Source organism: Pholcus phalangioides, unplaced genomic scaffold (assembly GCF_987345545.1).
Source record: "Pholcus phalangioides strain wild (caught in Gottingen) unplaced genomic scaffold, Ppha-v1.0 ptg000008l_1, whole genome shotgun sequence".
Classification (NCBI taxonomy): domain Eukaryota; kingdom Metazoa; phylum Arthropoda; class Arachnida; order Araneae; family Pholcidae; genus Pholcus; species Pholcus phalangioides.
The window spans coordinates 45,565,520-45,580,779 of NW_028301601.1; the positions used below are offsets into that span (position 1 = coordinate 45,565,520).

General features: G+C 38.8%; 1 protein-coding gene across 1 annotated transcript in view; it reads left to right on the forward strand.

Moving 5' to 3' along the window:
* The window catches only part of Dp (transcription factor Dp), a 52,200-nt gene that overhangs the window by 9,370 nt on the left and 27,570 nt on the right, over window positions 1-15,260 (forward strand). The window contains exons 2-3 of the mRNA XM_089234770.1: window positions 2,184-2,320; window positions 2,827-2,899. Of these exons, the coding sequence (XP_089090896.1) occupies window positions 2,184-2,320; window positions 2,827-2,899 (210 nt within the window). The remainder of the gene's footprint in view (window positions 1-2,183; window positions 2,321-2,826; window positions 2,900-15,260) is intronic.

Below are 15,260 nucleotides of genomic sequence, written 5' to 3' on the forward strand. Positions count from 1 at the left end.
ACGGGTGGGCCAAGAAGACACTGAATTAGCCAACTAATTTGTGTTGACCTTGTATTTCTTGTATTTTTTTTAATGGCCCCTGTCTCATCCAAGAGAGACTCTTGCTACTTATTGTAATAATTTTTTCTCTAAATTTATAGTCAATAAAATTTTTTAAAGAGTCACTCAGAATTCCTGGGCAAAAGTTCAGTGAGCTTCTCTCTTGTTCTGGTTCTGTGTAGTGCCATCTCAACCAATACCTTCTAAATAGTGCTACGTAGTATCTAGGAGATAATGCCTCAACATCATGGGGCCCTAGGGTAAAGTGATGATCTGAGAGGCTGTTCTTGACTGGAGGAAACTTATTCTGCACATTTACTCTCCAAAATCAAGTAGCCTACCAGAGCTCATCATTTAGACCATTTATGGGCATGCGATGCGATATTAAGGCCGTGCCTGAATGGGGGGGGTGGGCATGTATTTCGTTGAGCAATTGTGCTGGATTCTTAACAGTATTCACCCTTTTTTCCCCCAACATATTTCACTCACAAAAGCTTCATTTCTGAGTATGCTGCATTTTCTTGCGTTACTAAAAACCAGTGGAAAAATTGAACATAAAACAATATCTCATTTCTTTACTTCAAGCCTATTTATGTTCATGATAATCCAAACTACATCTAAGAGAGATCAAGCCATTGGTTTACTTTTCGTGATTATAAAAAAAATTTCAGTGGTATAAAGTTGCTTTACTTTGACCCTCCTTCAATTTTCCTGTTTCAAGGTTTCATCAATTTGATTCTTATGTCAGCATTCGGATGAGTAATACCACAATAGGAATGCGTAAACACATGTATAATATAAAAAAACCTATTGTTTAAAAAAGATATATTCCTTTATATTTTAATCTAGTTTTCAACAAATGAGGCCATAAGAAAATTTTAAACCAAAATGAGCATCTTTGAATATATTTGTAGTAAAATATGAATTTTTCAGGAATATCTCAATGAATTTGACAGAAAATTCTTGGAAATATTAAGAGCCAGAGCCACATTTCTTAGGGGCAAGAAAGCAGGATTCTTCAAGAAAAGCAGTCCTAATTTTTTTTTTTTCAAATGTTTTGGAACTTAATATCTTATTCCTGTGTTAAAACTGCCAAAGTCAGGAAATTTAGTGTTATCCATAGATTCCAATTTGACAATGATTTATAGAAAATTTTAGGTGCCGATACAGATTTTTCAGTTCTAGAGCCCTGAACTATACTTTCAATTTTGAAGGCAGTATTTCTTTATTATTTATTTCTGATATTTTTCTCCCTGCACTATGTTTGCTGTAAAATTTTTCAGAAAATTTGGTGAGTCTGTTGTTGTTCCATGTTAACATGAATATGTTACACCTTTTTTTTTTGAAAATTTAAAAATAATTTCTTGTAAAAATATTTGATAATTCTTTAAATTTAATCATTTCTTGTGAGCTTCTTAAGCTATTAAGTATAATTTTTTTGTCAAGTTTAAAGCTAAAATTTTTGATACATTTAATTTTATTTTCCGTTAAAAAAACATGCAACACAGAAGATATGAAAGACTCAAAAATGTTGAAATTCCTGTATGGTTTTGCAAAACAGAATATCCTAACTTCTAAAAATTATCAATTATAATTGATGTTGAAATTGTTTTGTTTTAGATTTATTACATAAATAATTGAAATAAATTTTCATTGGTTTTTATCAAAGTTGATTTGTTTTGAAAATTTTTATTTTTCATTGAGATTTATTTCAAATAGATCTTCTACGACTTACTGAACCACACATGCACGAATTGGTACATGTTGGAATATGTGTGTATGTGTTTTTTGACACGAAGTTTGTGTGTAGTGCTTCTATCTGCCATCAATTTTTCTAACTATGAGTGAAGTGTAATGATTGAATAATTGTATTGTTTTAGGCCTTTTGCTCTCTGTGGCGAGACTTTTTAATAGGGATACTGGCTTCTCATTAAAGTCTCCCCACAGAGAGAAATTGAAATACAGTAAAACCCTTCCCCCTTAATGCGTGTGGGTGACCACATGCATTAAGAGAAGTTTCAATGCATTTCATTTCCCTTAAACATGTGTTTTGTTATCTATTAGTAAAAATCATGAAATTTTTCCTATTTGAATTTCAACTGACAAATTATCAGACCCTGATTCAGCTTCACTTTCTGGTGTAGGTCAAGCCTCATCGTCATCTGGTGTCAAAGCTAATGAAGTGAAGATGGTTACACCTGTCAATAGTACAGGCAGTGTGCTGAAAGCAGAACTTCTGAAGTACTATCAGAAACATGGCATGGAAAGCATGGCTAAAGAGGTAAAACATCAGTGAATGTGTGCATATATATTTTTTGCATTATATACAGTCTACGCTTGTTTTTATGAACTTCTGAATACTGGAACAATTAGTTAGTGAAGGGAAGACAGATAGACCATGGACGGAGAGATATGGGGGGGGGGCGCAGGGCCATCATTTCAACTTTTTCTAGGGGGGGGGGCAAACAACATGTACTCAATGTACGTATATATACCATTGTTAGTGTATTTTCAAAAGCCGGGGGGGCCAACGGCCCCCCCATCGTCAAAGGTGGAGTCGACTGATCTAATGTATATATGTGTTGACATCATCATAATCATGCCCCCCAGCAATAATCCCCCAGCCAAGTCTATCTCCGCCTATGGGATAGACATTCAAAGAAAAAAAAAAACATTTTGTTTGGGATCAAGGGCTTAGTTCATAAAAACAAATGTGTCAGTTTGTAAAATTAAGTATTGACTGTACATTTAAATTTTTTTTTCCCTTCTGTTTATTGTATTCATTAGGTTGGCATAATTCACACTAATGGAGATGTCAGTGCCAACAAGCAGTCTCAAGCCCAGGCCACACAAAGGAAAGGTATGTTTGATAAAAGAATTAAATTTTTCTTAGGTCTTGAATCTTTGCGAATGAATCATTTAAAGTGAATTAATTAGAAAAATTATTTTGGTAATGCAAGTTTTTTGCTTTGCAATAATAGATATCAAGATTATAATGTTTTCTGTTTAAACAAATTGTGAATCTGGTTTTTAATTGGTTTTAATGGGTTTTTTTATTAATAGGAACCTATATTTTACCCTTATTTTTTCTATAGCCGTAAACATTTGAAATTTTATTGTACAGCAAAAAAACTGCTCATGCTCAAAGTGAGCATTTTAGTTCAAATGATGACATGTTTGAGGTTTGTTACAGTTAATGTTTAAACATGTATTAGCTGATATGGAAATGTTGAAAATGGTAAGAAGAGTTTATTGTCTCGCATTTTATTGCACATTTCTCCATTGAAAATCACCTATTTTGCATCAGTGATTCTAAGAGGAAATTATATTATTCAAATTTCGGTTCTGCATAATTTTCTGGCATGTAATTTGTACTACTAAAAATGGTTAGTTTATATAAGTGGAAGTTTATTCACATTCCATTCACAAATAATGACTAACCTCAATAGGAAATTGTAGTAGAATGATGGAAGGAATAATTTTTTATTAGAATCTTATTAGAATTTTGTTTGTGATTTCAACTACCTGCAAAACCACAGAAATGCAGCTGAGCAGTTTATTTTCCATAAAATGTCCGAGAGCTTTGCTTTTTCTTTTCTCGCAATTTTAATATTGACTAAATATATGTGCATTAAAAATTAGTGTCTGTGTTCGAAACTAACTGTAATTTGCACACTAGTGCGATACATGATCAATTTAGGTCTTGCATTTGAGAAAAAAAAAGGTATTGAAGTTGTTTCACCTCAAGATGATCACCTCAAATTAATCTAAATACAAAATAATTGAAGACATTAAAAAAAGGCTGTAAGTCCCATTTTTAAAAATTGTTTTTTCCCCCGCAAAAATAATGTAATTTCCAATGCCAATCCAATGAAATAAGGCTGAAAGTTCTCTGAGACAATTGGTTAGTTTAATTGGCTTGGGGGGAAGGAACCCCCTGCATACACATCTACCCGTAGACCTGCTATTAAAGAACCCTGGGTTATAGCATAGGTTTCCGCAAAAGCTTTCCTATGTTTACTGATACCAAACCTTATGAATTGTTCATTAGTATCTCTCGTTATAATGTGGTCTACCACGGATAATTTTTTTTTTTTGTGGTCCAAAGTGCGTCTCCTAAACGTTAGAAGTTCCTCAAGAATATTAATGGGGGAGCGTTTGGTTTAATAAAGGTATCGCATTATAAACGTTGGAAATATCGGATTGGAATTTTCATAAAAACTGCTTTTTATTTTGGGTTGCCGAATTTTTGCGTATAAATATTAGACATCCATATTTTTTATGGGCATTTTTTTTCAGCCACCTCGTTGGGCAGTTTGCCTGTTGTGGCATTCTTATTTGTAAAAATATTCATGTGTGGGTTTTATAGAAATGTCGTAATCAGAGCTAAAACTAGGGGAAGATACAACTGGCGCAATTTTGGGAGGCAGAAAATTTTAGGGCAAACCAAAAAAAGTATTTATAACTGGCCTTTAAAAGTAAAAGGGTGTGGTGAAATTACGCCCCCCCCCCCCGAAAATAATCCAGTTATGGCCCTTCTCATGGCAATAACCATCAAGCAGGGCCGCAGCCGGGGCAGCCACGCATTTGACGCTCCCTCCTTTAAATGTTGAAGGGAGGTTAAATTATGACTTTAGCGCCTCTTTCTGGTCCGGCGCCCAAGGCACCAAACCCGCATGTTGCCCGCAATTAAGGTTCTTCTATCATGCCCCCCCCCCCGCACATCCTGCAAAAAGGGCAATACTACCAGCCCATGGGCTGGGATCTTTTGCGGGCGCGCCTTCCCGGACTTTCACGGGCTTCTCTATAGTAAATTTATTATGTGAGAAAACAAAAGAATGATAATTGTCCCGAGTCCCCGGGCTGGAGCCCTGTCAGCAGAGGTGGATTTAACCGCGCGCTCCCATGGCCTCGTAAAATCTTTTTTCTAATTTAAGGGGTCGAGTATTTTCGTCTGCGCCCGAGCCGCGCTCAATCCACCATCGCAAAAGAACCAAGACGTGGGAAACTTCTAGGCTAGAGCGCAGTGTTCACGTTTATTCATCACCCATCGACGCTTGATGATTCGAACTCTCGGCTTCGTCATGCGCATGCATGCTAAAATGCTTTTACAATTATTCACGCTTATCTATGATTGAGTACAGTTTCAAGTCCATTGAAAGCATTGCTCATGATCGAAGACATTTGTTTGAATTGTTTTATCCTATTCATTAAAAGCAGCTGTCGTTTAACGTCTCTCGCCACGTATATGTACTTCCAAACAATGAGTTTATCTTTTTAAAAAGCTTTTTCTCATGTTGGATATTTTCTCATGAGAGAGAGTGCGAAATGAAAAATATAAAAATTTCCCCTCGATAGCGCTTGTGAAAAAGATGGCGGAGGTCTCTATGGTGGAAGAAAGGCGTGCCCGCCACAAAGAAAGAATCTCCACCGATTGCTAAGCGTGAGGCGATGCCGTTCCTCGTCGCGGGTGAAGCCGCAACCGGAAGTCGCTGCCGTCGAACCCGCTCCTTCGAATTCCCGCCAAAAAGATTTTTTCCCGCGCTCCCAGAGAGATTTTCATTCATGAGAAAAACGGGGAGAGAGCACGTGAGAGTTAATGTGTGCCGCTCGCTCTCGTTCTCTCTCTTCCTCCTCTCCTTTCTCCTCGCGTATTGTATAAACGGCGGGTAGATGGGTATATCAATGTCGGAGATGGGGGCGCTCCGCAAATTACATCGGGTGTTAATTGTCGGAATGGTCCCGTCACGCTGTCTTCTATTTCAATATTTACCATCATAGTAGAGAGCGGGGGGGGGGGGGGGTACACAACCTCGAAAGGTGTTCCGGAGGGGAAATACCAATATACACACAATAAATGCCAGGACTGACCATATTTTCTTCATAAAAATACAGGAAATCTGCTTCCATGCGGGATATCACCAATTATCAAAAAAAAAAAAAAAAAAAATCGAGCAAAGTTGGCAATCGCAAAAAAATTAGTTATCTGAGACAGCGTTTCCACCGACGGACCACCCGGACAGATTCCCGCATTACAGGACATTCCAGTATTTTTGAAAGGTTGTTCCGAACAGTTTTTATACATTTGTCTAGTTTTTTTCAAAACGATGCTTATTAAAATTTATAATGAAAGTAAGACTAAAACCGTGAATAAACAGCATTGTCTTAATTATTATGGCAATTATGCCTAAAAATATTCATCTTACGTATTTGTCAGGTTCTACTTTTTTTTCTCAATTTATCACCTGTTATATCTGCAATTAAGGATTTTACTAACTTATGACAACGTTTTTTGATAGCAATTGATGACGTCCCGCATTTTACCGTAAGAAAGATCCTAGTTCCCCATTAATTTTTCTCAATGAAATATGGTCATATTTGAATGTGTTTTTTATCGAATACATTTTTGTTTGCAGCAATTTGTAGCGGTCTTTTATTTCCTCCCGACGTTTACCTATTTTTGCAGTAATTAGTAAATTTGTCAAATTACATTTCTTGGCTGCAGTCATTTAATATCGTATTTAGGATCGAAATTTCCTCCCATTTTCCTTGATGAGGTATGGTAAACCTAAGTATGAAGGTACAGTTTTTTATTTGAACCGATATGTATATTAGTAATATCAATTACAATAATAGAACAATTTTTCATTCAATTAGAATCGAATTCAGCCTGCCTGCGGACCACCTATGCCATTGTCGCGGACCATAGGTTGAGAAACGCTGTTCTAAGGCAAGTAAAGTTGCCAATTAGAGCCAAAAAAATTGTCAACGTTAACTGAATTTGCTATCTGTCGCTAAAATTGCTGAAAAATCACCAATTGCGGGGAATAGAGCTACTGCAAGTCACAATTGGTGACCTAATTGATTTAAAAAAAAATTGATAAATATGCAATATTTTATATGAATATGATTGCGATAGTCATAGTTATACCATAATATAGTTTATAAATCATGTGAATCAATTCTTAATTTCAAAGCTTCAAGTAAGCGTTGTTGAAAATAAGGGAAAAAAGCTGAACATTTGATGAGAAATTTGGGATTGCCAAAATTACGGGCATGTACGGTAAAATACTAGTCATATAGTCACCACTTATGCGTACAACTTTCTGACCCGCAGGCTGAAAAAGTTGTGCATCCCCTGTAGTCTCGATAATTCGAGTTTCCGGGGTGACTGTGACCGCAGGCAAAATTTTTTTCCACAGGCCTGGACAAATTACTAATTAGTGTAAAAAACAAAGATCATGTTTTAATATCGACTCTCCAGGGTCGGAGCCCCTGCTAGCCTTCGCTATAAAGAGGACAGGTGGCCCTAGTCTAATGAATTAAGCTGGTGAATCAAAAACTAAAAAGTTAGGAGCAAGTACGAATACGTAGGCCCAAAGAAAAATACGAACAGTTTCATTGGGTCGAATAAGATCCAACCAGCCTGCTGGCCCAGGGATGGGTTTTTGTATTTTCTTAATTTTTTACCGCACGCTGTATACCAGTGTTTCTCAACCGCCGGGCCCTGGCATCAGTCAAACCGTGCCGTGAGTGATTCATCGTTTAATTTTTCCCCATTCATTTCCCATTAGTTGTGCTTTTGACCGGGCCTTTCACTAGAAAAAAATACTCAATCGGGCCGCGAACTTCCAAAGGTTGAGAACCACTGCTGTATACGATGTTTACCATAAAGTGAAATAAAGGGAGACTTCCCATCCCTCCCCTGAAAGTTTTTTTTTTCGGATAATCCAAGTTTTCAGTAATCCAAGGTAGTCTCGGTTATGTTCAGCTCAGATTATCCAGACTCCGCTGTAACGTTAATCCGGGGCTTGTGCGAAACGACGAGATAAAGAGCGCAGGTGCTGTGTTTCAGCTGCGCCGCTGAAACCTCTTTATATACCTCCTTTTTTATTGAACTGTTTGCCTTTTATTGAAATTATTCAAACGCGCAGTCATAAACTTGAATTTGGCCCATGTGACTTTACTCCCGCTTCCAATATTTTCAATAAATTCGTAGTATGTTCAAATTTTTAATTAGTACGTCCCGTGAGAAAGGGAACGAATTGAGAAAAAACTTTGTTTTGTCCTACCCCGCAACAATGACCATTAATGGAATTTAAAAAAACCCAGCAAATATGCATTACTGAAACATTTTTGCTTTTTTTGTTTCTATGAATGTACTGTCGATTTCTTAAAAAATGATGCATGAGCAGGTGTACAGTAACGGCCGCAGGATTTTTCTGGTAGGGCAGGGGTTCGTTTTTCACTCGGAGAGAGAGGTAGAAAAGATTCCAATATCTCGGCTGAAGTGGGAGAATCTCTTTCCCCCCCCCCCCTTTTTCTTTGCTTACACCAGTGGTTCTCAACCTTTTATGACTCGCGGAGCCCTTTTCAGTGTATAATTTTTATGGTGGAACCCTGCTTAACTCGAGGAGCCCTTTTTAGTATAATATTTATATGGCGGTACCCTTTAAACCTCGTTTTTTTGTTTGTTTATCAAATTTATTTATTTATTTTATTATCCTCGAGTGGCCGCGGAGCCCCTGGGAAGTACACACAGAGCCCCAAGGGCTCCGCGGAGCACCGGTTGAGAACCGCTGGCGTACACCAATGTTCCTGTACTTACACCTAGCGCTCCTTGAAATACCAGACTGACTGTGACGTCAGCATTATCGCTTTAATCAATCACAGTTCCCTCATAGGCAATTCCCTTCTCCCAACAGATATATGTGTAAAACCATATGTATATTATCATCGTGTTCCCCCCGGGCGTGGTAGCTCAGGTCGATAAGATACTCGCCTGAAGTACCAAAGGATGTTTAAGCCGGGTTTTCCTAGGAGCAGGTTTCTACAGCGTGAAAATTATACTTATAGGAAAACCCGGCTTTAGAGGTGTCGCGAGTTCGATACCCGGTTCGTCCTGTGGCAACAACGTCCACCACTGGATGGCTCTGTCCGCGTAATAGGGAAAAGAGCGCACCTGCGCGATGGAGGAACTCGACTTGCGTTTGCCGCTCAAACCAGATGGTCACGCGGTCTGCTCATACATCACTCATATCAATGTAATACGTTCTTGTAGATTCTGTTGCGTTAGTTATATAATAAATGTTTATGTTTGAATTGTGAAGGAAGTGTTGCCTCATTCCTTCTATAACAATTCAGTCCTTGTCAGAAACTTTCCTGATTCCTGACACGGGTACAGCAGAAACGGCGACAGGACCAGAAAAAGATTGCTACCGCATGGAGTCCCACATCGAGGGGTTAGCGCACCGACCTCTCGATGAATATAAAAAAAAGCCGCCGTTCGGAATCGGCAATAAATTGTAGGCCCCAGTCTAATTAGCCTTCGTGTGCAGAAAATGACCGTGGTGCGACAAAAATGATCAAACGAGTGTGTGTCCCCCCCCCCCCATTCAGGCCTATCTCGGCTTGTGTCCCTTAATATATTTTTCCCAGTGATTTCTGAGACATCACTTAGATAGGCGAACTTGTTCTTTGCTCCAACATGGACGACGAGTCCGCTCCCTGTCATAGGCGCCTTACCATGTCCTTTTCATGGTATTGGTCAGCTGGGTTAGTAGCCAAATCCTAGCATTTTCACCCGTCTTAAAATTCCAATACTATCTCCCAACCCTAGTCCTTGTTATTTTTTTCGTCCTAACAAATCGATATTAGTTACACTGTCGCGGCTGTTGTACGAGTTTCTTCTATTCGTAGCGGAAATGATTCCTGGTCTGGTCAACAGGAATTTTATTCTGTCATTCGGTTTAAGCTGGACCTTCTTAAGGTTCCACAATAGACGCAAAAATGACGTTTGTGAAAAAAATTGAAAATCTCTGCAATAGTTTACATACGTGCCGGTCATGTGTATATAGCTATGTGATATAGCTTTTCGTCCCCCCCCCCCCTTGAGGCCTGTTGGTGACGTGCCTATCTTTGTAAGCACCTGTGCCCAATTTAACCTCAGTTTTGTTGCGTCTTGCCCTCTTGCGGTCTTTCAATGCTTAATGCTCCGGGCGTCGCATAGCTTTTTTTACCATGGCCCAAACCCGGGTAACAAGCTTATATCCCCCTATTGGGTGGGGAACAGAGCCAACACCTAAAGCACATTCTGCTTCAGAAGGTGTTGACAGAGCGGGGGTCATGGTCGGTTTCAGGTTCTCGCGATGATGACCACAGCGGCGGAAGTCAAAGGCACTAACTGAACTGCGATAGTGAAAATTGTACGATTTGACATTTTACGACGCTGTTTCAGTTCTAATAGGTGGAACTACGGTGCCCCAAAATGATTATTTCCAATAGCTCTACGTGGCATGTATTGGGGGTGACGGCCAGAGTATAGTTTTACATCGTTAGGCCATTTCTGTTCGTACTCATATGCAAAGTCGCAGAACCGTCTGCGACTTGTCACTCGACAAATCGAGTGATTTGTTGCGTGACTGTATATGAGTGTGAACATGGCCTTTGTACTCCTTTGACTTAAGGTGGGGGGAGTTGGAAAATCCAGGGACGTTTCGACCAGTTGACGATCGTTGCCAATGGTAGAGCGGCCGCACTACTCGCCCATGATCATCCTTGGAACGCATTGGGCCAGGCTGGACACGAATGGCTTCGGCTTTAGCCATTTATAGAGTGCCTCAAGAATCATGACATACCTTCAGTTGTTTTATTCATATTTACCTGTTGAGCAATTGGTGGTGGTTTTTTTAAATTTATTTTTTATTTTCCGGTGAAACCCGATTGTAAAGTCTCCCTGTACATAGTGGCTAGTAGAGTAGGGTCCCTTATTGGTCAATTTAGACAAGTTATTACCATATCTATAATTTAAACTTATACTACCCTCGTTTCGTACAAGGAAAAAAACAACTTAGCGTTCGAGTACGCATGTACTTAACGGAGATGAAATTGTAGGACAGTTTTTCATTCTTATATCATGAGAATGCGCAGGCGCAGATTTCGAGTTCAATCTTATGTTGTATGAAATGGATTCGTAAAAACTTTCTATTGAAACTCTTCAATTTATTACTTTTTTTTTCAAAGTTTGCGTTGCATCGAACTGGTGTGATCGAGTTTGCCATCAAAAGAAGAGAATTTTCTTTATTTTGCTTTCATATCTTGGCATTTAAGTATCAGTTGCTTCTTTCATTATTATCGCGAGATCGGAACTTGCTAAGCAGTTTCAGCACTTCAATTTTATTTTTTATTTCCTCTTGTTACCGGAGCCTTGCTAAAAGATACGAAAACCCTTGCTCGTCAGTCGCAGACTTGAGCTGCATAAAAGAAAATTATGATGTATGATGAGACTCGTATTCTTAATAAGGCAGGGCATAGATGCCACTGAACTTTAAAATAACCTGGGTTTGGCCAAATCTGGGTTCTTTTTGAGTAAAAGTGGGTCCCTCTCGAAAAAAAAAAAATTAAAGTCCTCCTCTCCCCCCCCCCCCATCATTCACTGGTATCCCTGTGAATTGAATCAAATAATTCATTTTTAAAAGCATGTTCAATCCAGAGGTTCATTGAAAAAAGATTATCTTACCATCTTAAAACTAGGTTGTCTTACTTCCATTGTCTACTACTAGAGAACCAAATTTTTATGCGTCTTTTTTGAAATTCCGGGGATTTAACGCATGGCCCGCTGGCCACATTTGGGCCTCGGAGCTTTTTGTTGTGGCCCGCCGATCATTCTCAGGAAATTGTTGAAAACATTGAAAAACGATTAAACAAAGACGAAAATGATTTAGGAATTAATGAAAGAAAGTAATACTAGAAAATTGATTAAAAAGTTATTTGTAAGTTATTGAAACAAATAATTTCAGAATTATTGAAAAAAAAATCAACACGTAAATTAATAAGAGTATTTGTACGTATAAGTATTGAGACGTATTTGAGGTATAAGTACGAAATTTCTGATAGAAAATTTTTTCGCAGTCAATGAAAGAGTAATTGCATAATTAATGAAAGAAATGGTTTCAAGATGTATTGAGAAGGAAAGTAATTCACAGAATTACTGAAATAATTATAGAATCATTTGAAGGGGTTTCAGATTAAAATTATATAACCTCAAAATTAACTAATTTAATCAGTAATTATTAAAAAACAGAATCAGTGAAAAAATAATTTCAGAACTAATCAAAATTGATGATTAATAAAGTAAATAATTTAAAAAAAAAAAGAAAAGTAATTATTTTTGACTCTGTTTAACTTGGGGGCCCCATTTGCCCCTTCTATTAAGGTAACAATTACATGAGTTACTGGACCGCAGGCTTTGTGGGATTTTTCAATTTAGCCTGCTGTGTTTGAAAGGTTGAAGATTCCTGTCTGAAGGTCTCTTACGCCCATGTTGCAGTTTCATTCCCCGGGGCAGAGCTAAGGGGTGTATTATAGCTGGGCTGTAGCTGTGACTTGCCAGAAGGTGTTAACGTGATTTTGTCTCTCCTCCTCTGTAAAATTCGATAATTTCATAATGTTCGTTTTTTGCACGAACCACCTTAGTTCCCCTCTAGTTACGGCCCTTATTTTACGATCCTAATTTTTTTTTGGGGGGGGGGGAGGGGCGGGTCACTAGGAAAATTTTTATCTTGAGGTGTGGGTTAAAAAAAGTTTAGGACAAATATAGTTGGAAGACTTTCATCCTGATGAGGGATCTTCAACATATGGGCCGGCAAGCCACCTGCGACACACCAAGCTTCTTGTCATTTTGAAAATTATCCAAATATTATACCTTGATCAACATCAATAGTGATACGGCTCCAAATTTACTATTTGTTCGTTGAAAATTATGAGGAGGAAATGCCAAAACGTATACTTGCCACGGGGCGAGAGTGAATTTTTGTTTATAGTTGCAGCCGTGCAGCTTCGGACATTTTATGTTCAGGGCATCTATAATTGGTTGTGGCGGTTTCATGATTTTATCGTTGGCATATTATTTGGCGTATGATCACGAAATTCTATAATTACATGAAAAAGGTCACTTTTTTTTGACACGCCATGGGGGAAGCGTGAAGGCCATGATAGCAGTTGGTGATCGTTATTCCCAACACACCGATCTGTCGCGGTCGCAATCTGGCGTTCGAAAATTCACCAACATCGCGATGGAAAAGGGGGGTGTCATCCTGTTCTCTCGTAGACGACGCCTACGCTGCCGGCTTCCCAACTTCGGCATGAGCTAGATTTTCTAGCATGTCGTTCGTCCTGTGGCCATCTGTAGATTAGTGAAAAAGAATTCTCACTACATACAGGTATCTCCTCCCCGTAAAATTTGTCTTGTAGTTTGATTTTTATCCTGATCATTTTTGTCGCACCACGGTCATTTTCTGCACACGAGGGCTAATTAAACCGGGACCTACAATTTATTGCCGATTCCGAACGGCAGGCTTGCTTTTTATGCTCGTCGAGGGGTTGGTGTTCTAACCCCTCGATGGGGGGGGGGGAACTCCCTTGTTGCCGTTTTTGTTGTACCCCTGTGTCAGGAAATTTTTCTGACAAGGACGAACCGGGTATCGAACTCGCGACACCTCTAAACATCCTTTGGTATTTTTATCCTGAAAATGGGTATGCAAACTAGAGGCATGACATAATTAAAATGACCAGATTTGTTGATGTAAATGAGATAAATATAGAAGAAACGCTCAAATCCACATCTCGCTGGATCTAACTAACGAGAATTTTTTTGGTAACATCGACAATTCCATCAGAATTTCAATCGAAGAAAACGATCCTAATGAATTTAAAATTTTCATATTTGCAAGGAATATTCAGAATTTTCTAGTTTTGCTTCTAATGTTTTAAAAAGAGACAAAGAATGCTGCTTGGCAGCTGAACATCGACTGCTTTCGTTAGAAAAGTTATCAGTATCGGTCCTGGCTCAACTTACTATCCATAGCAAAGACAACCGGGATGTGTTTGATCAACATTTTAGCGACACGATTGTAATGTTCCCGGTGTTAACTATGATAACGTATCGATGTGTAGTTATGTTCCTCTACTTGGCTGTTCTCTAATTGGCATGTAACAATACCACGTCTCAGGACCTGTGAAGTGTCCTATTCGGCTCCCGCAGCTGGGTTCTGCCTGTATTAGTTTCTTTAGCACAACATGTGATCCTCTGGTTGGTGGGTGCTCGGGAGTGCTCGTGGTCGCACTGGGGGTTTGTGTTGGCGGGCAGGGATCCAGTTCTGTGTCTGCCTGTGTGACTGATCTCGGGGCCCCGTGGGAAAAGATATCATAATCCGGCGGTGACCTTTCAGTTAGAAATGCCTTGGAATATGGACTGGGTCACCGTTCGGTTAGGATGATGTATTTTGATGCCAAGTTACCTACTACATAACGTATGAGGCAACCACTATGCTGTTGAGCAATATATATATAAATTTAGTATGTTAAACTGGTGAGGTTTCTGGCTCACCAGCCTTCATATTTGGTCTACGGTAAAGAGAAAAGACGTTCACTCATGGCCTATTGTTTTTGTCAGTCATTTATTATGATGCCCTTTCTTCAAAGTAACCCCACCAGTTTGAATTTGTTATAATATGGCCTGCTGTTGAGGCCGCATGATAAAAATCGAAGGAAACTTTGATGGATAGTCTACTTGTCTTGTAACATCAAGCTCAGTCATTATACAGTGAAACCTCACAACAACGATATGACGATAAATCACTCTACAACAATAATTTTCTAAGTCGTCTTTGGAAATGTCTGTTCTCTAATGTTAATCTTCTGCCTCTCGTTATAATAATCTCTCTACAACGATAGTTTTTCTTGGTCCACAGAATATCGTTGTATCGATATTTCACGAATTAAAAAATTATCTCCATCATTTTAACCATTAAAAAATTAAATAAAACACTTCCAATCATTTATATGTGCATTGAATTTAAAAATAAATCCAGATCTCGAGGAATCCGTCTTTTTCTAAAATGAAAAATTGTGAATGGACCCCAGTTCCGCAACTAGATGTTTGGTCAGCCGGGGCAAGTACGCATTTTGGCTCCCCCTTGTAATGTTGAAGGAGAGGAGTGTATGTGTGGCCTCTATAACTTATTTATGTTATTAGCGTTGTGCTTGTTTTGCGTTCTGCTGCGGCTGCCATCAATCTCATCCATGTAACTGCTATTGACAAAGTAAACGGCCTCTGACGAAATAGTTTCTATTTGTTGTCCACGAGGTCGTTGCCATCAGATAACACCCCCCCCCCCCCCCACTTTCCTTAAATCGATTGGAAAAATATGGCTATTACCGAC